At 36.9% G+C, this 25,008-nt stretch overlaps 2 protein-coding genes across 2 annotated transcripts; one reads left to right on the top strand and one right to left on the bottom strand.

Moving 5' to 3' along the window:
• Positions 1–4,680: 4,680 nt before the first annotated feature.
• LOC125221883 (cullin-associated NEDD8-dissociated protein 1-like) lies at positions 4,681–19,360 on the top strand. Its single transcript, XM_048124195.2, has 28 exons — positions 4,681–5,037; positions 5,154–5,323; positions 5,824–6,034; positions 7,268–7,433; positions 7,543–7,672; positions 8,347–8,461; positions 8,575–8,732; positions 8,807–8,930; positions 10,266–10,316; positions 10,431–10,513; positions 11,009–11,093; positions 11,171–11,272; positions 11,372–11,467; positions 12,272–12,382; positions 12,474–12,557; positions 12,627–12,767; positions 13,688–13,780; positions 13,863–13,984; positions 14,102–14,264; positions 14,361–14,600; positions 15,326–15,574; positions 15,669–15,845; positions 15,946–16,092; positions 16,243–16,359; positions 17,556–17,724; positions 17,846–17,923; positions 18,030–18,168; positions 18,919–19,360. Exons 1-28 carry the CDS (start codon positions 5,002–5,004, stop codon positions 19,013–19,015), a joined length of 3,654 nt encoding a protein of 1,217 aa, XP_047980152.2. The 5' UTR covers positions 4,681–5,001; the 3' UTR covers positions 19,016–19,360.
• Positions 19,361–21,010: 1,650 nt separating this feature from the next.
• Positions 21,011–24,580, bottom strand: LOC125224408 (protein NRT1/ PTR FAMILY 4.3-like). Its single transcript, XM_048127804.2, has 5 exons — positions 24,354–24,580; positions 24,049–24,266; positions 23,497–23,937; positions 22,430–22,560; positions 21,011–21,833 (listed from the first exon to the last, which is right to left on the bottom strand). Exons 1-5 carry the CDS (start codon positions 24,472–24,474, stop codon positions 21,050–21,052), a joined length of 1,695 nt encoding a protein of 564 aa, XP_047983761.2. The 5' UTR covers positions 24,475–24,580; the 3' UTR covers positions 21,011–21,049.
• Positions 24,581–25,008: the final 428 nt, after the last annotated feature.

Genomic DNA, 25,008 nt, shown 5'->3' with positions numbered 1-25,008 from the left:
CATATTCTGGAGATTTGATAAGCATTCTTCACTTTTATGCTCAACACCCGCCGCACTCGTCACCGCTCAACCTGCACATAGGGAAAACAAATGCAGGACTGAGTACTTGATGTACTCAGTGAACAAATGCCAAAACAATTTTATAAAACAGTTATGTCATGCCGCCATTGAGTGACCTCGGGATTTTAATTCGAAAAGGCCCGAGACACTAAAAATATTTCACAAGCACAAACTTTCAACTCATCCTCAAATCCTTTTCCTCATCATTTCAAAAACACAATCATTTCTCCTTGAGTTATTTAAGAAACTGCCATATTTGTTCTCTAGAGTGTCGTGTAAGGTGGCCACTTTCCACGAGCACGAAAACCGGCCAACCCATTCGATGACTCACAGTCCTCATCGTGTACACTAGTCCAAGTAGGGACACACCCTTACTAGGACCCGAATTCGATTAAACTCATAGTAGGGACTCACTACCCACTAAGCAATCATCAACTCATCATCTCAACAACCTCAATATCATCAACCTCAACATCAACAACCTCAACAACATGTGAATGAGAGTATGGCCACAACTCGATCACCGGACCGGCCGACCTAAAAGACGGCTCACGATCCCCAATGGTGTACACTAGCCGCCTGAGTAGGGACTCACTCCCTAGTTAGACCCAAATTCGATTTCAATAGGTCTAGTAGGGACAACTCCCTTGCTACACAAACAAATAGACATTTCTCAAAATAAAAACATGGCATGACATACTCTTCTCAACTTTATTTTTCTCATAAAACGTATTTGAAACATAAATCATTTTTCTGTCAAGGTCGGGCATCATCTCACATCACATCAACAAATCGAGCAAATCACAAACCACTCAATAATCAACACATATTATCACGTAACATCACTCTCAATACTCTCACTTTAATCACAAATTTCACATCATGCTTGGAATTTAAATAATTGCAGTCACATAAAATGATGCTCAAACCGATATATATTAAATCAAAAGTTCTTGAAAACTTTAGGTCAAAAGCCCACAGTAAAAGTTTAGTTGGAAAGCCCACCTCAATTGTTTAAAGCCTTAACTCCTCTTTTCGTTCCATGAAACGTGTATATGTAAAATCTCATCTGGTGAAGCATCTTTAATCAGCCCAATAATTTGTTTGATTAGTCTGTCCAGTCTAGCTCCTTTATTTCCATCTGCTCATTCCATGACATCCTTGAATTAAATCACCAGCTTAATACTTTATCACTCTAAATCTATAAATTACTAGTTTGAAAAGGGAAGGCCCTTTTCCCTTTTCTCTCCCACGTGAAGTTGAAGATAATGGGATTTGAAACCCCCAAATGTCCTCCTTCTCCCCTCTGTCGTCTTCTTCCTCTCTCAAATCTAGGCTCTTCATAAATTTGAAAATTCAAGTCACTGACTTTATCTCTTTCTCAAGCTCTCACTCCCTTCTATTCTCCAATCAGATAAACCCAATCCCGACACCAGCTCCCTCGGTGATCTCTCTCTCTCTTCCATGTTCAAGCTCACTGCCGCTTCTGAAATTCACCGGCGCGCGAGCTGCAACGCCGCCGTCACCATCGCACACCTCCTCCGTGGCACCGCTGCTGTCCCAGATGAGCAGCCGTGATTGCTGCGGCTGAGTACAGCCCCGTGCTGTCCGTCGCCGCCATCGCAGCACACCCATCGTCACCTCCTCCGCCGCTGCTGCACTTCTGTCACCTCGCATCCTCTCTCTTTTCCCTCGCTGACAACGCAGCGCTGCTGCTGTCACGATGCAGCGCTGCTGCTATTCACACCCGATGCCTGCACCATCGTCCTCTTCATCTCCTCCTTCGGTCTCCGTCGAAATCACAGTGGCTTCAGCGCCGTTGCCGGTATCCACTCACGCCGCTGCTCTGGCCCACTCGGAGCCACGCCGCCATCGCCGAAATCTTCTTCTCTTTCGTAGTTCTACTGTTCTCCTCCTTCCCTCTCGCGATTTATGTATTGTCAGTCGTGACACCGCTGCGCTGCCTCCAGTGTCTAGTCACGCCGCTGGATTCGTCAACGTTCAACCACCGCCGTCGTCCTTGCGGTGACTACTTGGCTGCTCGCTGATGTGAAGAGCTACAACTCTTCGCTGCACTCTCGTTTCTCTTTTAGATTTTGAACGAATGTGGGGAACAGATTTTTGTGAGCATGTAAATCATTGATCCTCTTTCCGTAGTGTTTTGTTGGGTATTTTGAAGGGATTAGTGGTAACAGATTTCGATGAGTGAGGAACGTGATGCTGGCGGTTTTAGGATTTGGCGAAAATTGTGATGCACGAAATGTGGAACAGAAAATAGGGAATTAGTTCGGCTGAAACACTGAAATTGACTTGGGCCAACACTAAGTGGACTTCCTCAAGGAAAAAATAATTGGGCTTTGTAAAAGAATAATTGTAATAGGTCCTTATGTAAAATTCTTCTGTCGACAAAAGAAACAAAGGCTAAAATTTTCAGGTCCGCAAACGACGTCCTTTCGAAAACAAATAAAAAGGTAGAAAGGTAGAAAAAGTCGGGGTGTTACAATCTACCCATCTTAACAAAAATTTCGTCCCGAAATTTGCTTACGTCCTTCAACTAAAAAAATTTCTACATCATCTTATCTTCCAATTTCGAAGCAGCTTCCTTGTCTTGTCGCCACTTTCTAGGTTACACAAGATTATACTATACTAATTTAAATCACAAGTACGATCCCTCGTCGTTGCATAGTTACGTCGCTTAGCATCAGCTCTGCTTGTCTCGCACCCTCTTTCATGTTTGAAGCTTCATTTGTCTTCTCTATCCTCATCTTCTTGAAATCTTCCTCGCATTCTCTTTCTCTATATCGTTCAGGGGAAACGATAGGAAATAGTAAAATAGTCCACCCATTAAGCAAGCTCCAACGTTTCGCCGCATTCCAAGAACTAGAAAAAGTTTCATGGTCCACCGTCTTCCATTTAAGTTATGAAGTTTCTATTTCGTATGTCTCTTTGGTTTGAAATCGCTTTATTCTGCCTAGAAAAGTTAGATTTAGTTATCGCCTTTAATTTCTGAGTGTCTGCATGTGTTTTCAATTGAGTGGGCTAGATCTGAAGTTGTTGATCGAAATTTGTAGTTTTGTTTCAGTTTAAGTTTCGTGCATAAGTTTCCTGTTCCGCGTAGATATTACCACCTTGCATGTCAGTTAGTAGAAGTAATCTGCAGTTTCAGTTGTTCATCTTAGGTTGAGCATTTTAATTAATGGATCTTAAGTTTGAATTTATGAATCTGAGTTTAGTTATGGAGTTTGTGTTCATATTGTTTTCTGTTAATATTTGTTGAAGAATAAAACATCGCAATCTACTTTTGCTTTGACCACTTTTACTTTTGGGTTACTTTTTACTTTTGTCTTTAACTTTTCAGCTGTACCATCCAGATCTGTCAGAAAGCCACCCAGCCACCAGAGAAGCCCTGTTGTCTAAGTTTCCTCATTTAGTAACTGTTTACTTTCCACATGCCTCTGAGATACTTTGCTCCCTATTTCCTCGAACACAACCACATGTCTGTCATTTTCACGCTTATTAGTCAGTAAAGTACCATCTTTATTTCCCGCCTAGGTAGAATCTCAACCCCAAAAGCGTGGTAGCTAACCAAAACCACCCAGGAATATCACCACAGTTATCCGAACGTGTCCATCCTTGTGGGATTCGACCCTTACCTCCACTATACTAACTAGTAGAAGTGGGCTGAGGAAATTAATGTAAGAGCCAATATGTGCAAGAGGATACATACTCCCTCCATTAATGATTGCAAGTCCATATTTGACATTACACTGGTTTGAAAAATGTAGAAGAAAGAGTGAGGAAAAGAATTAATGAAAGGTGGATCCTACTTTTATGTATTCATATTAGTTTTATAATGAAATGTGAGTGAAATAAGGTTAGTAGAATATAGGTTCACTACTAAAAGTACTAAAAAACAATGTGACATTTATTGGTGAACGAAATGACATAATGAGATGTTTATTGATGGACAAAAGGAGTAGAATAATAATAAAAAAAAGTGGCGGCGCTCACCTATCGCTCATTAAAGCGCGCTCAACAAATGGCTGAACGCTTACCTATCGCTCATAAAAACGACGTTTTTGATGGATAAAGGGAGTAGCATACAAATAAAAACGAGATGACGGTGCTCAGCTGTCGCTCATCAAAGCGCTCAACAAATGACCGAACACTCACCTCTCGCTTATTAAAGCACACTCAACAAATAAAATCTCATTGCTATATTAAATGTTGTGACACATCATTTTTATATTTCCTAGTTTATTTAAACAACTTTAAATTTATATGATTCTCTTCATTTAAATTATTAATTTTTTTTTTGTTTTATTGTGATTTTAACAAAATTCTAATGGTACATGTTAACACAAAAAATACAAATAAAAAAAGGTAATTCAAGTACTATCTTTGCCGATTTGCAATATAATACTAATATTCATTGCAATGTTATAATAATCCAAATTCAATATATAAAATAAATAGTAAGTTAATATAATTGTCTTATATAAATGGAGTATGTTTTCATGACATCTCTCATCGAGATAATTGATTCTTAACAATCTACATACTATAATATTCGTCTATATTAAAATGCTCTGATATGATGTACTCCTGCTAGGCACTATCTGATATGCATATGAAACCTTTTTCCAAAATTGCAATTAGATGATTAAGAAAACAGAAATTACATTGCAACTCAGACTCAGGTGAAGGAACGGAAAGTCTTTTCATCCTCTGCTTTCTTCACTCCATTGAATTCCGAAGCCCTCGCCGTCCACACTCTACACTCTACACTCCATCTCGGTGCATGTTTCTCTCTCAAAATCACCGCCGCGTTAAAACGCTTATCATTCCGGAACCCTAGCCATCTGCTAGCTTCTTCGCCGGGGGATCCCCTCTATTTCAAGTGCGCGGCCGCTCTAAATTGATTACAATCGCCCTGCAAACATGGCGAACTTAGCCCTAACTGGAATATTGGAAAAGGTAAACACACCTCATTGCTGATTTCGTCCACTTTTTTTTCCCCCTCTGCCGTGTATGGCAGGCAGGATGTGATTGATTGATATTTTGAATGATTTTGGGGGTGCAACGCAATGCAGATGACTGGTAAGGATAAGGACTACAGATACATGGCAACTTCTGATTTGCTTAACGAGTTGAACAAAGAAGGGTTTAAACTCGATGTTGATCTCGAAGCGAAGCTTTCTAACATTGTCATTCAGCAACTCGATGATGCAGCAGGCGATGTTTCCGGATTAGCTGTCAAGTGGTCTGATCCCACTGCTTGCTTAATTCACTGTGTTTTGTATTTGCTTCTTAATTTTTTTTATTGATTTTTTCTCTGCTTAAATTGTTGTGAATTTTATATTACTTCAAATGATTTTCTTCAGTACCCATTTACACTCTTGCAGATGATAAAATTTCCATGTATACAGTAGCTTCTAAGTTTTAGTTCTACTTTTATATTGCATGAATTAGAATGGTTGAATTGTACTGGATAGGTAAAGTAGATGCTGTATCGTTAGCTACGCATAGTTAAATGTGTTTACTTGGCAACACAACCATGTGAGTGATACATCTGTTTGTGAAGAATGAGCTTTCAGGACTACTTCCATGATATAGAGGAGTTCTTTCAAAAGGTTGCCAAACTATTATATGAACTGACTTATCTGCATGGAGATGGAAAAGTAGATCCAGAAGTTATAGTTGTATGCTATGCTGGTGAACTATAATCTAATTATATATTGTTATGTTTCTGTAAATTCCTAGCCTTGTTCCCTTGGTGAAAAAAATCCACGAGCAGCAGGTTCTTGAGATGACTAATAAGCTTTGTGATAAATTGCTCAATGGGAAAGAGCAAAATCGTGACATTGCCAGCATTGCTGTTAAGACAATTGTTGCTGAAGTTCCTAATGCAACTGTTGCACAATCTGTTCTTGTATCCATTTCTCCCAAGTTGATACGAGGAATAGTCACACAGGTCAGTGTGATATATATTTCTTTCAGTTTTTCCTTCTACTTGACTAGCCAAATACCTTCTAAAGCAAACTAAACTAGTACCTATACTAAGCTTGTCCTGTCATTTCAATTTTGTGAGTTAGTAGAATATGTAGAAACTATCTCTGCCGGAGCGATATGGCATCATTACTCTTGAAACTTAATTGATTTTGCTTCAGATGATAACAGAGGTTTTTGTTCATGACTTCCTTTAATGGTTGGTTTTATATTCCAAATTTTCAATGAAACTGACCCTGACCAAAGGGTAAGTGACCTATAAAAGATCACCTTTTGTGTGGTGAAGCTTCTTGAAGTAAAAAAAGGTTTAGATATCGAAGTTTCTGCTCATGTTAAACATTAGGATATGTTTAAAATATTACTCCCTCTGGCCCATTAAAAATGAAACGTTTTCCTTTTTGGGTTGTCCCATTAAAAATAAAACGTTTCCTAAAAATGGAAACAACATCATCTGAACTTTTTCATATCTCTTACTTTATTCTCTCCTCATTAACTCACAAAACAACACGACATAAAATCTCGTGCTGAAAAACAAATGTTTCACTTCTAATGGGACGGAGGGAGTACGTGTTAAATGACGATGTTCACACCAGGGGGAAACTGCTGAAGATATTAAACATTAAATGGTACTCCTTTCAATTAGGCTAAGCTTATGATGAGGTAGTTGTTCAGGAGTCCAGAGGAGCTTCAAAGGTTCAGTATGGGTATAAGTAGCATGATTGGTCATGCTCCACTAGTAAGAATCTCATCACTAAAAATATCATATTTGTCTATATGAGTTAAAACTTAAAAAGTAGATGAAAATTATCTAGACTATGAGGTTGTGCAATTCTTGCAGCACTTTAAAGCAGATTCATGTCTTTCTGGTTTTTTCTCTATAGACTATGTGGATGCTATTAACCTGATTTTTCTAATATGTTTTGGATTCATCTAGACGAATTAAGTTTTATTAGGTTTACCATCTGACTATTGCAAAGTAGAGTAGCTACTCTCCTTTATAAAATGCACTAGAATTCTGAGAAAATTAAATGAAGTTCTTGAATTAAAAAACTAGTTATAAAGCTTTGAAGTGTTCGAACAATCAAATCAACGGTTTAATTGTGTTGTATTTTTTATGTCTTATTACAAATTTACAGCAACACGAGACGTGCCTTTTATTTTCTCTTTCCAATTAAACTTATTTTATTTCTTTCTCTAGGCGATGGGCACAGAAATCAAATGTGAATGCCTTGATATTTTGTGTGATGTTTTACACAAATATGGCAATCTAATGGCATCCGATCATGAGGTGCTGCTGAGTGCACTTTTGCCCCAGTTGAACACCAATCAGGCCAGTGTGAGAAAGAAGGCTGTTTCATGCATTGGTAAGGTTACTGATCCTAGTGTACTCTAGAACAATGTACCATTTTGTTTCGTATTCTCAAATGACCTCATAATTCCTTGAGATGGTGTAATGTAAAACTTCTGTTGCAGCATCACTGGCTTCAAGCTTGTCGGATGATTTGCTGGCAAAGGCTACAGTTGAAATCATCCTGCTTTTGAAAAACCAAACAACAAAATCAGAACTTACTCGTACAGATATTCAAATGATTGGGGCGTTGAGGTAAGTTGTTGAGCAGTTCTCTCTCTCTCTCTCTTTTTATTGTTACATGCGTCTATATAACTTTGCTGGCACAACATATCTACTATACTATGTTATATAACTTTGCTGGCACAACATATCTACTATACTATGTTCATCAAGTTACATTACTGTTTCAAGTGCAGTTTAGGAGCAAAGTTCTAGTTGCAATAGCTCATCTCTAGGTGAAAATCTGCTCAGTTCTAGTGGATTAATAAACTAATTCTTCAGGGTTGTTCCTTTACTACATGCTACATTGTAGAAGTGAATGAATTAATTGACAGTTTAATACTCATACAGCGTTGGACTGTTAGTCTGATCCATTACTATTAGCTAGGTTGGATATAGATGCTTTGGTTTACTGGGATTGGAAAAAATTTAATTGTGCACATGTTCATTCTAGGATGGTATAGTAAAGTGGCAGTTGTTGAATCCTTATGTTGGACTATTTTATTTGGAACAAGTCTACTTGGTAATGAAGTTAAACTGAAAAGCAGACTGATTTTTAGAGGAAATTTTCTGTTCTTAATTAGAAATTCCATAGATATTTCCTAAAATGTAGTATCATTGTATTTCAATATGTGACTTTTGTAAACATGCTACTGATTTATGAGGTGTCTCATAGTGAATGATCTTTGGATTTTTTTGTTATGAAGCCGTGCTGTTGGCTATCGTTTTGGTCCACACCTCGGAGACGCTGTTCCTATTCTAATTAACTACTGTAATAATGCATCAGAGAATGACGAAGAGCTTCGTGAGTATAGCTTGCAGGTACTTTGTTTATTCTTGTTTTATTTTTATTTTTTTATTACTATTTTATTAATTTATTCTCCCACTTCTTTGTTGCATTTTTCCTTTAAGGCATCGTATATGTTCTGATGTAGGCATTAGAGAGTTTTCTACTTAGGTGTCCCAGGGATATCTCTTCCTACTGTGACCAAATCTTACATCTTACTTTGGAATTTCTGAGTCATGATCCAAATTTTACTGATAACATGGAAGAAGACACAGATGACGAGAGTTATGTGGAGGAGGAAGATGAGTATGTTTTAATATTTATTGTCTGTGAAATTATGCTCGAGAAAATATGTTCTCATGGTTATTTTATGCTTGTAGTGATAGTGCTAATGAGTACACTGATGATGAAGATGTAAGCTGGAAAGTGCGGAGAGCTGCTGCCAAATGTTTAGCTGCTTTAATTGTTTCTCGGCCTGAGATGCTTTCAAGACTATATGAAGAGGTATACAGTCTATCAGTTTTTCATCCCTGCCACTTGCTGTAACATGGAGGGTTTTACAGTTAAGTGGCTCGCATTGAGATTCTCAGAACTGAAAGACCTGTATGCTTTGGCTACATAAATTGGTTTTGAATATCATACTCATGACAGCATTCACATGGAAATCGTTATGCATGATTGTCAGTACCTGTACCTATATTTTTGTCCCCACTAGAACTGTAACTTGTCCCTGGAGGTTTTATATTGCTTACTTTTGTCCCCACTTTGGCTATTATATACTCCCTCCATCCCATAAAAATAAGGACATTTGGGACGGCATGAGAATTAATGCATAATTCGTAAAGTAAGAGAGAAGAGGAGAAGGGTAGTTAAAATAGTGTTAGTGGATGGTAGGACCCACATTACCCACATTATTATTAGTGTTTAATGGTGGCCCCTAGTGGAGTTGGGGAGAACTTTCCATAAATGGAAATAGCTATTTTTATGGAAGGACGGAAAAGGTAAGTGTCCATATTTTTACGGGACGGAGGGAGTATTATCATTCAAGAGAGACCAATTGATATATGTCATGAGATCTTAGAACTTTTTTCCAAAATAAATGGCACAAAAAGATATGAAGCTTTGTGTGAGCTGGGCCAGCTGGCAAAATTCGAAAAACTAACGAGATACACACAATATACAACTCTTTGGTTCTACTCTACTCTAAAAGATGAATGTCACGAGAGAGTGTTCTTTCTATAAGTTCTTGTTCTACTTTCTGATGAAATGCATGCAAGTAGAATGCCAACGTAGTAACTGCAGCGGATATTTTCTACAAAAGTTTATTTGGGGGAGGGCATGGAATCATGGATTTAAAACCCTTTTGGTTGATCATTAAGAAAGAGTTGAGCTTCTTATTGGTTTTTATCACATGACACAAATTTTAATAGCTGAAGATATAACAAACCAAGGCATTCATGTTAAGGAAGACTCATGTGCCAGAGCCATGTTTATTATGTATACAATATTTGATCGTGCCCTCAGTTAGCCCTTTTTGATCTAATAACTGGTCAAAGCTTGTGGTACTACTATATACACTGTAACTGAATTCTTTCTAAAATCAAGCATATGATATAACTACCTTAAGGTTAAGCATCTATTTCTTGGTATTCATGGATGAGAGATTTTCCTTTTCTGTTAATATGGAATGTGAGAAATGTAGACAACTAGACATGATGGTCAATCGATGTTTTTTCGATATGCAAGATAAGTCCTTTCTTTTGTTCTCTGCATCTATTGTTTCTTTCACTCACGGATAAGCTGTATGAAGAACTGAGTTTGTAACCCTACTCATTTCAGGCTTGTCCAAAGTTGATTGATAGGTTTAAAGAAAGGGAAGAGAATGTCAAGGTATTAATTATATTGTGTATGTGCGACAGTGAGGCTGCTTCTTCTTCTTCTTCTTCTTCTTCTTCTTCTTCTTCTTCTTCTTCTTCTTCTTTTATCTAATGGATTATGCTGTAGATGGATATCTTCAATACGTTCATTGAATTACTAAGACAAACAGGAAATGTTACAAAAGGCCAGACAGATTTTGATGAATCAAGGCAAGTGTATATTTCCTTCTTGGTTGCTTGGATTTTCTTCTGTTGTGTATTAAATCCCATTTATTAGTTTATTGCTCATAGAATTTGATGAGCTTCTGTTTGTACATAAGGCGATTAAACGAATTATGTTGCATAGTGCTTTTATTTTCTCTTATACATACTGACTTCATATTGTTAGTAGTATGTTGAATATTTTGATTTCATGTTTGTCAAACCACTGGTCTCCTGCATGTTGATTATATATCTGGAAAAAAAAAACAAACAAAAAAGATCATAGCTGGGGTAGGACTTAGCATAAACTTTTCTAGTATCTATTAGATGCTCATCATCCACTTGTGGCAATTACTAACCAAAATTGCCAATATTCTCAATGTGTTTCTTCTTTTCTGTATAGTAATATAATGATGCTCCATCCATGGAGCAAAATACACTGCCGTTGTCCGCATTTGCTGATCGGAATTTGTTTATTCTTTCTATTATTGCAACATTATGCAGTCCTAGATATCTATTGAAGCAAGAGGTGGCAAAGATTGTTCGATCTGTAAATAAACAGTTACGTGAGAAATCTATCAAGACAAAGGTAGAATAAATTACAAGATACTGTGTGGTATGCAGAATCTTGAGCACTGGGAGTTCATAACTTAGGTTGTTCTGCAGGTTGGAGCTTTCTCTGTTTTGAAAGAACTGGTGATAGTTTTGCCTGATTGCCTTGCAGACCATATTGGATCTCTGACGCCTGGAATTGAGAAAGCACTTTGTGTAAGATTTTTTCTGTTTTTCCCTTTCATGTTTTGAGTTTCATTATTTCATGTTTTCCTAGAACTTTGATTATATATTATGCATTTACCTCTTCGACAGGACAAATCTTCTACCTCAAATTTAAAGATTGAAGCTCTTGTTTTTACTAGATTAGTGTTGGCCTCACATGCTCCTGTTTTTCATCCGTACATCAAGGTACTGTCTAATCAAGTTGGTCACTGATTTATATAGTTCCTCAACTATTTGTTACATGAATGTCACAACACAATTATTTTTTGTTTAGTTTTTTGTTTTCTTCAGAATCAGATTAGTACGTCTATTTTTATTATTAATACTTTGGGGAACTTACATTTTTAATCCCTTAAGGGTAATGGACTTGTTAGTCAATTTCGAGTTATAGCTTTTTATGCATACAAACAAAGGATGCTATAAATGATATTTAACACTTAATGCTTGTCATGGCACAATAACGTTTGTTTTTTTAATCCTTTTATTGTTTCCAGGAGGTCTGGTTTTCTGTATTTATATTTTTATTCTGGTTTATATACATGTTGCATTTCTCAATGTTTATGGATGTTTGGCGAGGATTGTGCTGGAACTTCACTTGATGAGAGAGATGCCATACAATGGAAAATCACTCCTGTAGTACTTACTAGTTAATATTAAGAGCACAGACCTCTATACTGAATGTTTAACGATATATCAGGGGGTAACAGGACCTGTTTAGCTTTCTTGCCTGAATCTTGGGTCTCGAGGCTTTGATTCTTTCATTTAGTTCTGTGCTGATATAAAGTTTGGTGAGCTTTAATATCAGGCTGAAAAAAGTTCTCCTATTTTCTGCCTAATTAGATAAATACTTTGGCTGTAATGATTTTATCATTCATTTTGTATTATTCCTTTAAAATAATTGTATGGTTGATGTTCATGAATTTGAAAATGTTCTAATTCTATGAAATATTGTCATAGTTCTGTACTGAGTATCTGTGCCTGTTTTCTTAGGCAATATCTGCTCCAATCATATCTTCTGTTGGTGAACGGTATTATAAAGTTACAGCAGAGGCATTAAGAGTATGTGGAGAACTTGTTCGTGTCGTGCGACCAGATATTGAGGTTTTCTTCTTATCATTTGAACATTTGAACCTATAGCTTACTTGTTAGGAGTATTTACCTCTGAAAATGTAATTTTTATCTTTTTGTCCAGGTATTTGATTTTGATTTTAAACCCTATGTCCATCCTATATATGCTGCTATCATGTCACGTTTGACCAATCAAGATCAGGATCAGGTTAGCAACAGTCTTGCAGCTATATCCTGTGCTCTTTCTATTATCATGTCTTACTCCTATCCTTTGCAGGAAGTGAAAGAATGTGCAATTTCTTGCATGGGACTTGTGGTTTCTACATTTGGTGATCATCTCGGGGCAGAGCTACCTTCATGCCTCCCTGTGCTTGTTGATCGAATGGGAAATGAGATTACTCGTCTTACAGCTGTCAAGGTTAGTCATTTAATGGATTTTGATTTATATAACACTAATTTTTTTTTTCTTTTATATACAACTATGTGCAAGTTTTCATTATTGGACAAACTTTGTATTCTGAGTTGGATGTTCCTTTATGTTATGTGGGTCTAGCAAACTAATCCTTCTATCTCCAAAATTTTAATCAACTTCCCAAAGATGGAGTATGATGACTGAGAAATGGGTGGTGTTATTGGTTATTGGGTACATTTAATGGATTTTGATTTATATAACATTTTATGATTTTTTTTTTCTTTTATATACAACTATGCACAACTTTTCATTATTGGACAAACTTTGTATTCTTAGCTGGATGTTTCTTTATGTTACATGGGTCTAGCCATCTAGCAAACATACCTTCTATGCCCAAAATGTTAATTAACGCCCCAGAGATGGAGTATGGTGACTGAGGAAATGGGTGGCGTTATTGGTTATTGGGTACACAAGAAGCTGCCTGCATGTGGTCCATGACTGGGATGGTGTTTTGTTTACTTAAATGTATGAATATAATGTGTGTGTGTCCACCAGCTTCTCTATGAGAAATGCACATGGATGCATGATGCCTTTGGTAACAAACTGCGCACAAATGAACCTAAGAAGAAATGAGGAATAGTGCTGATAGCTATTTAGTGACTGGAGATTGATATGCATCAAATTGTAACATGACTTTGGTTACTCTATCATCTCATCTGCCACTTAGTCCAATGGGTGAATGGTGAACCCATAAACTGCATGAACATTATTTATGTTGCATCACCTAGCTGTAAGGACTTCTTCTGTTTGTTTAAGCAGTGGAGTATTATCAACTAAACATATATGAATCATTTTGAATGACACGTTACATTTGGTTTACTGTTTCATTTGTAAATCGCCATACCCTTATTCTATTTTTTTTCCAGGCATTTGCTGTCATTGCTGCTTCTCCTCTGCACATTGACCTATCGTGTGTTTTAGAGCATGTAATTTCTGAGTTGACTGCATTTCTAAGAAAGGTATAACCTACTACTCTTCCCTTTCAAGTGAATTTTTCCATATGGTGTAAACCGAGCTGTTTTGATTGTTCTACTTGAATAGGCCAATCGAGCGCTAAGACAGGCTACACTTGGGACACTGAACACACTTATTGTAGGATATGGCGACAAAATTGGTTCAGCTGCTTATGAAGTCATTGTTGCTGAGCTTTCAACTCTGATCAGGTTTAACAATATTTGATCTATTGTCAATGCACCAAACTATTGCTGGCTTTTTTTTTTTTTGTTAACGAGATAAGTTTCCATTTGTAAATCTTGATTCTACCTTTTTTTTCTTTTCAGTGACTCAGACTTGCATATGGCTGCTCTTGCATTGGAATTGTGTTGCACATTAATGGCTGACAAAAGATCTGGTCCGACTGTCGGTCTGACTGTCCGAAATAAAGTTCTGCCACAAGCTCTGACTTTAATTAGAAGCTCTCTGCTCCAGGGCCAGGCCCTTCTGGTACTAATTAGTAATTTTATATTTCATTGATTAATACATGTTATAGCCTTATAAAAAGTTTGATTCTCTTTTACTCTGTCTTTTGGAAAATCACAGGCACTACGAAATTTCTTCACTGCGCTGGTTTACTCGGCCAACACAAGCTTTGATGTACTGCTTGATTCTCTTCTTTCTGCTGCCAAACCATCTGCCCAGGCTGGTGCTGTTGCGAAACAGGCTTTATTCTCAATTGCTCAATGTGTGGCTGTTCTCTGTCTATCTGCTGGCGACAAAAAGTGTTCCTCTACAGTTAACATGCTTACAGACATCTTAAAAGCTGATAGCAGTACCAACTCTGTATGCAAATCTGGTTTTGTCTACACCTTAATTTTCTCTGAAGCTCTATTTATAAGTTACTATTAGTTCTGAAGTAGGCATTATCTTGATGAATGTTGTGCTCAAACTTATGCCCATGGCATAAACTTGTACATTTATTACAAACCCTAACTAAACAAACTGGCTCACCCATGCTGTAAGTATTTGCTTGAGTCTGGAACCTTCTTCAGATCTTTGATGTCACGAGAACTTTATTGAACTATAACTGAGTCTGGTCCTAAAATATTTTTATTTGCTATTAGAATAGTTAATAAGGCAGGTTCTAAGATATATTATTATGGCCAATGTAAAAGAAACAATTACATATTATATGTAAGACTGGATTGTTGGATAATGGATATAATACTTGGCAGCTTGTGCCTGTTGACTGTGGGACAGATCACAGATGTTGTGAACATGTTGAAAGTAAATACAAAAAGCCTTACATGCTTTCAATAATTCTGTACTATTTCTTGTATGGCACTTACATGTTGAAGGTAAATACACAAAGGGCACAATCTTCCTTTGTGATTTAGAAATTATTTTTCCTTTTTCTTTGCATTCTATATGTTGTATTGTTTTTTCCGCCATATCTTATGGTTCTGTAAGCTCATGAAGTTCATTTGTTCAATCCTTATTGCACAATAAAGTTTTGGTTATATGGCATATATCCAGTGCTCTTATGGTTTTGCCGTTATTTCTCATAGGCCAAGCAACATCTCTCCTTGCTGTGCTTGGGAGAAATTGGCAGGAGAAAAGATTTAAGTTCTCATGACCACATAGAGAACATTGTTATTGAGTCTTTCCAGTCGCCATTTGAAGAAATAAAATCCGCTGCATCTTATGCCCTGGGAAACATTGCAGTCGGGAATCTGCCTAAATATTTGCCTTTCATCTTGGACAAAATTGATAATCAGCAAAAGAAGCAGTATCTGTTGCTCCATTCTCTGAAGGAGGTGTGTTCCTCTTAGATCCATGCATTTAAGAGATACTAGTGTCTTCTGATTATTTAGTCATACTTGAACTTGATAAACACTCACCTTCTTATAGGTCATCGTGAGACAATCTGTAGATAAAGCTGAATTTGATGATTCCAGTGTTGACAAGATCACTAAATTGCTATTTAACCACTGTGAAAGTGACGAAGAGGGTGTTCGCAATGTGGTGGCTGAGTGCCTGGGGAAAATTGCTCTTATTGAGCCTGGTAAACTTGTTCCTGCTCTTAAGGTATCTACTAAAAAGAAGTAATGTGCTTTTGAGCTTTTCTATAAGCATAATACACCTGATATTTCTTGCATTGAGTAATATACTTGAAATATTCTTGCAGGAGAGGACATCCAGTCCTGCTGCATTCACCCGGGCAACTGTTGTTATAGCAGTGAAATATTCTATAGTTGAGCGGCAGGAGAAAATTGACGAGATTCTGTACCCAGAGATTTCTACTTTCTTGATGCTTATCAAGGATCAAGACCGGGTAATTGTCAGAAACCCACTTTGAATAAATTTTAAGAGTCATCAGTTTTCCCAATGTTTTGGTTAGGAGAAGGAATTGCATTTTAAATACCTCATTTGAAGATCCTTGACCATAAATGCAAATTTTCACGGTTTATTGGTCTATATGCAGCATGTGAGACGTGCTGCTGTTTTGGCCCTGAGTACTGCTGCTCATAATAAACCAAACCTGATAAAGTCGCTGTTACCAGAGCTATTGCCACTCCTCTATGATCAAACAGTAATAAAGGTAAGTGCTTCAGTATAACTCACAATCATAGATAATGTACCTTCCAAATGCTATCAGATGCATTCCCGTTGACCAGGAGTGTGTTCATATTCTAAGATGCTTGTCTTAAACCAATCAACACTTTTCTTAAATAAGCAAATGATTCTATTTGGCATGGCTGTATATTGTTACCTTTTATCATGTCAGCCTTAAAATGGAAACTATTCTTTATAATGGATGCGATTTTAAATTGCCTCCTTTTACTTATGTAATACTATTATGAAGCAAGTTCCTTTCAATTGTTCCGACTACACTCTTCTGGTTGAAGTATATTGCATTCATTGAATTAAGGGTTACTTCATGGCCTGACCTTGGGCCAAATAACCAAACGACCCGACCTTCATAATTATCAAAACAAATCGTGACTTTAGGAGAAGTTGCAATATGACCCATGCCTAAATTTTAGGCTCAAAATTATGGGAGGCCCGAATCTGTTTTAAATTTAACACGGCATCGAGTTTGGGGCTTCCACATCAGAATATTAAGCCAGGAAATGCAGGCCTGGGCCATAATTGCAACATTTTGAATAAGGTCAGGTTTCCCTTCTGAGATTTGTGAGGATTGGGCCATTTTTGCAACTTGACCCAAAGGTCAGGCCATAAACTACGATTAATCCTTGAATTTAATGGCATACAGGCCCCTCCAAATCTTATGGATGTTAGATGTAAGCTGTCTATCTGTAAGCTTCTTGACTAAAGAAACCAAGTAATTCTTGGATGGCTTTTTAGGAATTACTCAGAATGGATTCTATTATGTCATGTTTAAACATTCTGTTGTAAGGGTCTTAAATAAAGACCGGCTTGAGAAATTGCTAATAATGTGATCTCTTGCTTCACATTCAAACATTCTGACTTGAGTTGAAAATATGTTCTAAATCTAATTCTACCATGAACTGTAAGTTTTCTTTTTGTCAAAGCATTTGGAATTTTCTTCTACAATTGGAGTTTTTCTCCTGAATTCATGCATGCTATATGGTTTTCTGCCTTATAACTATTCATGATGTTGTCGATTCTTCTCAAGCAAAACATTTTCTCTCTTTTTTGGCTTGCTTAAATGTAACACCCCACATTTTGTTATCACTTTATTTGCCTATAGCAGCAGCATAATATTTGGAAATAGGAACTTATAAAGTATTATTCTGAAATTTCTCTTTGCAGAAAGAATTGATCCGGACAGTAGATCTTGGCCCTTTCAAGCACACAGTAGATGATGGGCTTGAATTGAGGAAAGCTGCTTTTGAATGTGTGGACACTTTGTTAGAAAGTTGCCTTGATCAAGTCAACCCATCTTCGTTTTTAGTACCATACCTCTTATCTGGTTTAGATGGTAAGCAAACATTTGAAGCACCAATCATCTTCTCCTTGGTCTCTGCACTTCCGTTGGTTGTTATATGTGCCAAACAAGTGACAATTGAGTTTCAAATCTCATACCTTTTCATTGTTTGTAGATCATTATGATGTTAAAATGCCTTGCCATCTTATCCTTTCAAAGTTGGCTGATAAGTGCCCATCTGCTGTTTTGGCAGGTATGCCCATTTATTACTATATATTTTCAGAATATTCTAATATTTACTTCCTGCTCTTATACGAGTACGTTTTATACATTATAATGTAATTTACATGGACTTCCAGTATTGGATTCATTGGTGGATCCTCTCCAGAAGACCATCAATTTTAGGCCCAAGCAAGATGCGGTCAAACAAGAAGTAGATCGTAATGAAGACATGATCCGAAGTGCCCTTCGAGCGATCGCATCTTTAAACCGAATAAGGTATATTTATATCTCAAAAGGAATATTCTTTTTTTACATTCCCCTGAACTCTGGTCATACTCATTGTCCAAGATGATAAGAAATCCAACATAAGTTACAAATTCTTGATCTTTCTAGATGAGGTGATGGCATGCTTTTGCTTTTTCTTTGAACTCTCCACAAAATCCTATGCATTCTGCTCTGCTCTGTCACTGCAATTTTTCATGTTAGGTGTATTTTTTATGCCATCTCTTCTCCAGTAGAAGTCTAAGGGAGAGAAAATCTATCCTGTTTATGAGATTTTTTTTTTCTTTCGGGCCCCATACCTTCTATACTAATTGTGATGCACTTTGAGGCTTTGTTTGGATTGCTAAGTGAGAGATTATCAATGTCTACTGTTTACTTGATTTAAAACTATGGATGTCTAATATTTACTTGATTTAAAACTCTGGATAACAAGATGCCCATGATTTGTAATTCACTAAGTGGTTGATTCGGGAGATGGGATCCATATGCTTCTTGTTATACATGTGAAGTATTTATTAGTTTCACAATATACGACATTCCATCCACAAAAAGATACCCACTAATTTACATTTCCCAATGTATCTGATCTTATGAAGCATCTTCTGATGATTCATCTTGCTTTGTCTGTAAATAATGTTTCAGATTCACAATTTCCTATATTAGTGAAAATATCTAGAAGATAATGTGTTGATAAAAGCTTGATATTTTAACTCTTTTACGCCCTGGTTTTTTGTTCATTTGCAGTGGAGGAGATTGTAGTCACAAGTTTAAGAATCTTATGAATGAAATTGGCAAGTCCAAGACATTATCTGAGAAATACTCATCCATCCGGAATGAATGACATTGCTACATCCGATGAGCCTTGCAGACATCGATGAGCCTGTGATACTGATCAGAGGGTTGTACTACACACTGTTTATGCAAATGCCAACATGTGAGGCTAAATTATGTAAAGAAGTGATCTCATCGTGATGTCTGGGTATTTATCTGGTATTAGGATCATTGACCCAGAATGACATATCCTCGATTTTTCACCATTAAATCTTCTCTCTGTTATTTTGGCTGGTGCTATGTAAATTAGTGATAGTTTTCAATTATTTTGCATTAGAAGAGGAAAGATTAAAAGATCATGAATTATTCTATTTTCATTTTCTGTCCATTAGTAAATGATACAAGTACTTTATTATCCATTGACTACAAAACCAAGAAATTTATCTCGAAAATTCTCACTGCCCTCATTTCATTGCAAGTACGTTCAATTAAATTTTGCTCTTTCTGTTTTCCAGTTACGACCAATGACTCAAATGAAAGAAACGTGTACAGTGTACTTATGCATTAATACCATTCTCCAAACTATTAGCAATGACAAATGGATATTCACCGATAATCCACTTTTTTTGTTTGTGTGCATCTTTCAATGCTTACTAACGAAATTTTGTTCATGACAACCACCAACTATGAAAGAATTAAGAAAGAAACAAAATAGGAGTAAGTTGGTATGCATATTTATTAAGAGGGCACATTTTGGTGTGTTCAACAGATTTATATATTGAATTGGGATGGGTAGATCGTGGATGCAGACATAGTAAATGGAAAATAATAAAAGCAATACGATATCAGTATTGAATTTGGCCATACCAAATGCAATACATTGAATTTCAATATATTGGAAATTTCAATAAGCTAAAGATATGGTTTTTATTTATATTGAATTTTGGCCGTACCGACCCATCCTTAGCTATGAGGCCGAACTAAGGAACTTATAATAGATGTGTGCTGTGGATAACCTTATCCGTTGTCACAAATGATGTGTTTTCGAAAGTAGTTGATAGTAAAATTTCTCGCAATACATGTGTATTAATGAGATAAGAAGCAGCATGTAGCATTTTACCCTTACAGAACCTCCCATACATGGTAAAGTAGGGTAAGTTATCATCAATATAACCCAACAATGCAAGATGGATCGAGAAAGCTAATTCTAAAAGCAAGAAAAAAGGTTATATTGATTTTGCAATGGAAGGGCCATTCATGCTCATCTTTTAGGCAACACAGTAGCATCAAAAAAATTGGTGGTTGGAGGATATACAAAGTGGGGCACATGGTTGAGACATGTTTTTTTTTTTCTGTGAAAAAAGGTAAATCATTCATATTAAGAAAATGAGAACGATGTGTGTCATCTTTCATTTTGTCTCATCATTATTCATAGATTTTGTAGTTGCCTTCTTTGCCATCTCTTTCTCATAGAAAAAAAAAATACTAGTGACCAGAAATTAATGGTTCTTCTGTTTACTCTTTTTGCTATTGTGTAGCGGCACTATGTTCATTGAGCATGCATTAACAGAACAATTAACAGTGGTTGCACTAGAGCAAGGAACCCACAAATACGACTGCTAAAATAGTAGACGTAGACAACGCCGGAAACATTTTCTGTGTCAAACATCGATAAATTACTGTTTTTCGGAGTTTATTTTTAATTTCTTAGCTTTCGTTTTATTTTCTTTTAGGCCCTTAGGATTTTCCAACCGCTTATAAATAGTGGGTGTCTTTGTTTCGATTATTTACGATTTCAAGAAACTGAAGTTTCTCTAATTACTCACTAAGTTCAGTAATTCTTTATACGTTTTCGCATCAATTGGTATCAGAGAAATGTGGGTTTGTAGGCACACTTTCAGTTCCTATAGTGTGACGAGAGGATGTTAGTTTTGATTTCGTTTTGGGATTGCCGCCCACACAAAGACAGAAAGATTCGATTATAATTGTGGTTGATCGATTTCCTAAGATGACACATTTTGTTCCATGCAACAAAACATAGTAGTATTAAATAAAAACCAATATATGACATATATCTACAATATTTATTCCGATAAACTGAAATTCATACAACGTTAATATCGCCACTCCCTCCACGTTTGAAGCCAACGGAATACCAATTCGACCAAAACAAATAATTAAGAAAATTAAGAAAACTAAGCAGCGCAAGCAGCCAATAAAACAGATCCAAGCGATCATTATCAAGATTATTATCCGTGAGCCACCCCACTCCCACCGCCGACGCTGACGCCGTCACTCTATCCACAAGCGACACCAGCACCGAGCTCAGAAAAAACCCGAACGAGTAAGAACAGTAAGTAATCGCCGTCAACGAGGCCCGCATCCCCCCCGCCGGCAGCGGCTGCTTGTAGAAGAACTCCAGCAGCCCCACCGCCGTCAGCATCTCCGACACCCCGAATATCACAAACTGCGGCGCCAGCCACCACACAGAGAGGAGGGAAGTGGTGTTGCGTCGCTTGTGCTCGACGAGGGCGGCGGAGATCATGGAGAAGGTGGAGAGGAGGAGGCCGGCGGCGATGCGGGGGAGGGGGGAGGAGAGGGAGAGGGAGTCGTAGAGGGGGACGAGGAGGAGGAGGAGGAGGTACGGGATGGATTGGAGGGAGGCGGGCGGGATGTGGAAGTCCAAGGATTGAATGAGGCGGGTGTTCATGGAGGAGGCTTGCTGGACGGAGAAGGTCTGGAGCTGGGCGAGGATGGTGTTGAACATGATTGTGCACAGGAAGATTGGTGTTATTGAGATTAGGATTTTTACTTGTTCCACTTTCTCCCACCTGCACACTCTCCATCCGCTTTCTTCCTCATTCTTGATGCAGGCCTTATTCAAGAATCTGCAAAAAATATAAATAATTATGTATTCATAAATTGGGTGGAATCAACACTAGCTAATTATTTTAAAAAACTAAAGCATGAAGAATTAGTTTTCGATGCTGGTCCACAAAAAATTGTTATGTTTTTTTCATTTTGGATCATCCACACAAATTAATTTTTTCTTTCTATGAAATGAGTGCGGGGATTGAAACCCTGACCTCATGTTTAAGGAAAGAGGTCTTAGACTACTACGACAACCATATTGAGTTTTTTTTTTTTTTTAAATACTATCAAAGCTTATTAGAAATCAGAAATTGATGAAAACAATGCATAATAAACTCTTCATTTATTTTTGGTTTTTGGAGTAGATAAAAAATTAAGTGTTTAAAGAATTAAAGACAAAGGAGCTCTTTATTTTAATTTTGGTTGGTGGAATAAAGAATATGATCTAGTTTGATCAGCACTGAGGTAACCATAACCTATAGTCGGCTATGCAATGATACAGTACCATTTAAAATTATAATTTAATTGATCCCAATATATATAACAAAAAGGTGGCGAATTCGTGACGTGTTGAAATTGATTTTAAAAGGGAAATATACATAAATCAAATTACCTGAATCTTTGGCTCAGTTGACTATTGGGAACATTGTCGGAAATGGGCTTGTCAGTACTAGGCTCCATGGAGTGGCTGCCCTGATCAGATTGGCACACTTGCTTTCTCTTCAAAGTTGCAGCCACAATCACCTAAAACAAAAACAAAGCTCGAATTGTAAATTATTTTTCTAGAAAAAACATTGGATTGATTTTTAAAGGAAATTATAAAATATAGTATTAAAGTTTTATATACTTGTTCCATATTTTAATTAGCTAGGTGGAAGCTAGATGCCAAATCTTCCGACATATCCGAATTAATGTATTATAATTAGACACGTTAATGACTAATCAGCACTTGCATAAAGTAGAACTTATTATGTTATTCAACTACCGGTTGATTACTTAATAAAATATTTATGTTTTCCTTATTTGAGTTGGAGGATAATGTAATCTTTCATCAGCCTAAACACAACAAAAATGCATTCGTAATTAGCAGAGACAAACAGTTCCCGCCACTATTAAGCAATACACTTATATCTAGATATAATTAATCTAAACTTACGTTCGATGCATCTTCCTTCTACAAGAATGTAGATTTTAAGTTCAAATATTGGAGGGAGTGTTATTTTCTTATGATGCATTTAATTTTCACTCGAGTACATTATACTATACGTTCAATAAAAGTGTTCTCATATTAGTAAAACAATTCGATTTTTATTTAACTCACATCTAGATCCATAGATATTTATAAGTAATTAATTCATGAAAAATATATAAGCGCGTACGTTGGCCTAGTGGAAGAGTAATTTATGATCGAGCCAAATCTCTCAAATTCGAGTCTTTAAATTGTTTGTTTATTTAACCATTTAGATGCATAAAATAAGTTGACAAAATTGGGTGCTATGGACATTTTCTAATTAAAGGGCATCTTTATTATGGCCTATGGCTGGGGAGATTGGTGCCACTATGAATGCTTCTTTGTGCATCACTTAATCGCATGAATTCTTACTTTTCTTTTTTCTCTTGATCTTTATATGCAAATTGTGACATAAATAATTATGCAAAATAACTAAAAAAAAAACGAACCTGTACAATAGGGGTAAAAACGCTTCCCTGAGGAGGCTTGTTCCGGTAGAAAAACGTGCCGGAGATCATAGTGATGATCCCCATGGCCATGACGGCTGCCGAGACCCCAAACCCTACGTCCATGCCCGAGTGGGTTTGGACATAGACAAGGAGGGTCAAGGCTACGAGTTCGCCCACTGAGAAGGCAAAGTAGGCAGCATTGAAGTAGGATGATAGTTTCTTGGATTGCTTTTCATCCCTTTGGTTGAACTGGTCAGCCCCATGAGTTATCATGTTCGGCTTAAGGCATCCACTCCCTAACGCCACCAAATAAAGGGCCACGAAGAATATTAGGGCTTGGAACCCCTTGGCTTCCTCACACTGTGCACTGTCGTTTAGCATGTCGCACCGCGGTGGCTTCAGTTGGGGCAGATGGGCTTGCACCGACAGCAAGATCAAACCCTGCATCAATTTATATACTTTATTTGTATGAAATTATTTCAAAGATAAAACCACGAGGGTTTTGACCAAAGCGGATAATATCATAATAATAATAATAATCTAAATATATACCGAAAGTTCGAGGAAGGAAGAGATGAGGATGGTCCAGAAGCAGCCGAGGAAAGAGTCGGAAAGGTAGCCACCGAGGAGAGAGAGGAGGAAGATAGTTCCAATAAAGTTAGTGACTGTGTTTGCAGATTTGGAGAGGGAAAAGTGCATCTCATTTATGACATAGGTTATAAGATTATTCCCAACTGCAGCTATAGCCATTATCTCAAATCCTTGAAGCCCTGCACATTTTTTACTCCATGTCACAACATATATCAAAATCACAACAAAATACTATACTTTAATTTTCTTGTATATGAATATAGTACCTAGAACAAAGGCAGCAGCTCTCATGCCTCCATGCTTGAGGGGGTTGGAAGGCCTTCCTCTCCAATCAAGACTGCTTTCTTCACCAACCTTTAATGCTCTTGGCTTTAAATCGGCCTCCATACTGTTTACACCTTCAAAAGGTTTAGTACAGCCTTGATTTGGTTAGCACCAAATATGTTTGTGTGTGTGAGAGGGAAAGGGAGAGAGAGAAAAGTTTGGTTGACGGTAGATTTTTAGTGAATTCAAGTATGGTTGGAGTGCAATATATATATAGTAAGAGCTTCGCCTGAAAAGGCATATATGTTGTGTATGGCCAACAGTCACCGCCACCACTTTCTAATACACTTCACACAAACTTCTTTGTCGCGTGAACTTCACACGCTCTAAGGATATGTTTTCACTTATTAAAAATAATTTATAATTTATGTGTAAATATTCCATTTTATCTGTATTTATTACTTCACGTATTATCTTCAAAAACAATACTCCATCTATAATTTAGTCATTTTTCTATTTCGATAAATTCCAAGATAATTGAATCATTTCTATTTTAGTGCTCGTTAAAAGTATAACATCTTTCTTATTTTATTTTCTCTTCATCTCTCTTTCTTTATTCTCTCGCTCCTTAATACATTGTTCTTAAAGTTCACGCAG

Source organism: Salvia hispanica, chromosome 1, assembly GCF_029641045.1.
Source record: "Salvia hispanica isolate PSC_SH4W2 chromosome 1, Shi_PSC_v1, whole genome shotgun sequence".
Taxonomy (NCBI): Eukaryota; Viridiplantae; Streptophyta; class Magnoliopsida; order Lamiales; family Lamiaceae; genus Salvia; species Salvia hispanica.
The sequence above is the reverse complement of the archived record's forward strand: the minus strand, read 5'-3'. Positions and strand labels throughout refer to the sequence as shown.

Excerpts from the sequence above, each read along its gene's own strand:
- LOC125224408 (XM_048127804.2), bottom strand. The coding sequence starts at position 24,474 with ATGGAGGCCGATTTAAAGCCAAGAGCATTAAAGGTTGGTGAAGAAAGC. Across the intron at positions 23,938-24,048 it reads CTTCCTTCCTCGAACTTTCG|GGTTTGATCTTGCTGTCGGT; the intron begins GTATATATTTAG and ends AAATTGATGCAG. Across the intron at positions 21,834-22,429 it reads CAACTGAGCCAAAGATTCAG|ATTCTTGAATAAGGCCTGCA; the intron begins GTAATTTGATTT and ends TATTTTTTGCAG.
- LOC125221883 (XM_048124195.2), top strand. The coding sequence starts at position 5,002 with ATGGCGAACTTAGCCCTAACTGGAATATTGGAAAAG. Across the intron at positions 12,383-12,473 it reads TCGTGCGACCAGATATTGAG|GTATTTGATTTTGATTTTAA; the intron begins GTTTTCTTCTTA and ends CTTTTTGTCCAG. Across the intron at positions 14,601-15,325 it reads CTGATAGCAGTACCAACTCT|GCCAAGCAACATCTCTCCTT; the intron begins GTATGCAAATCT and ends TATTTCTCATAG.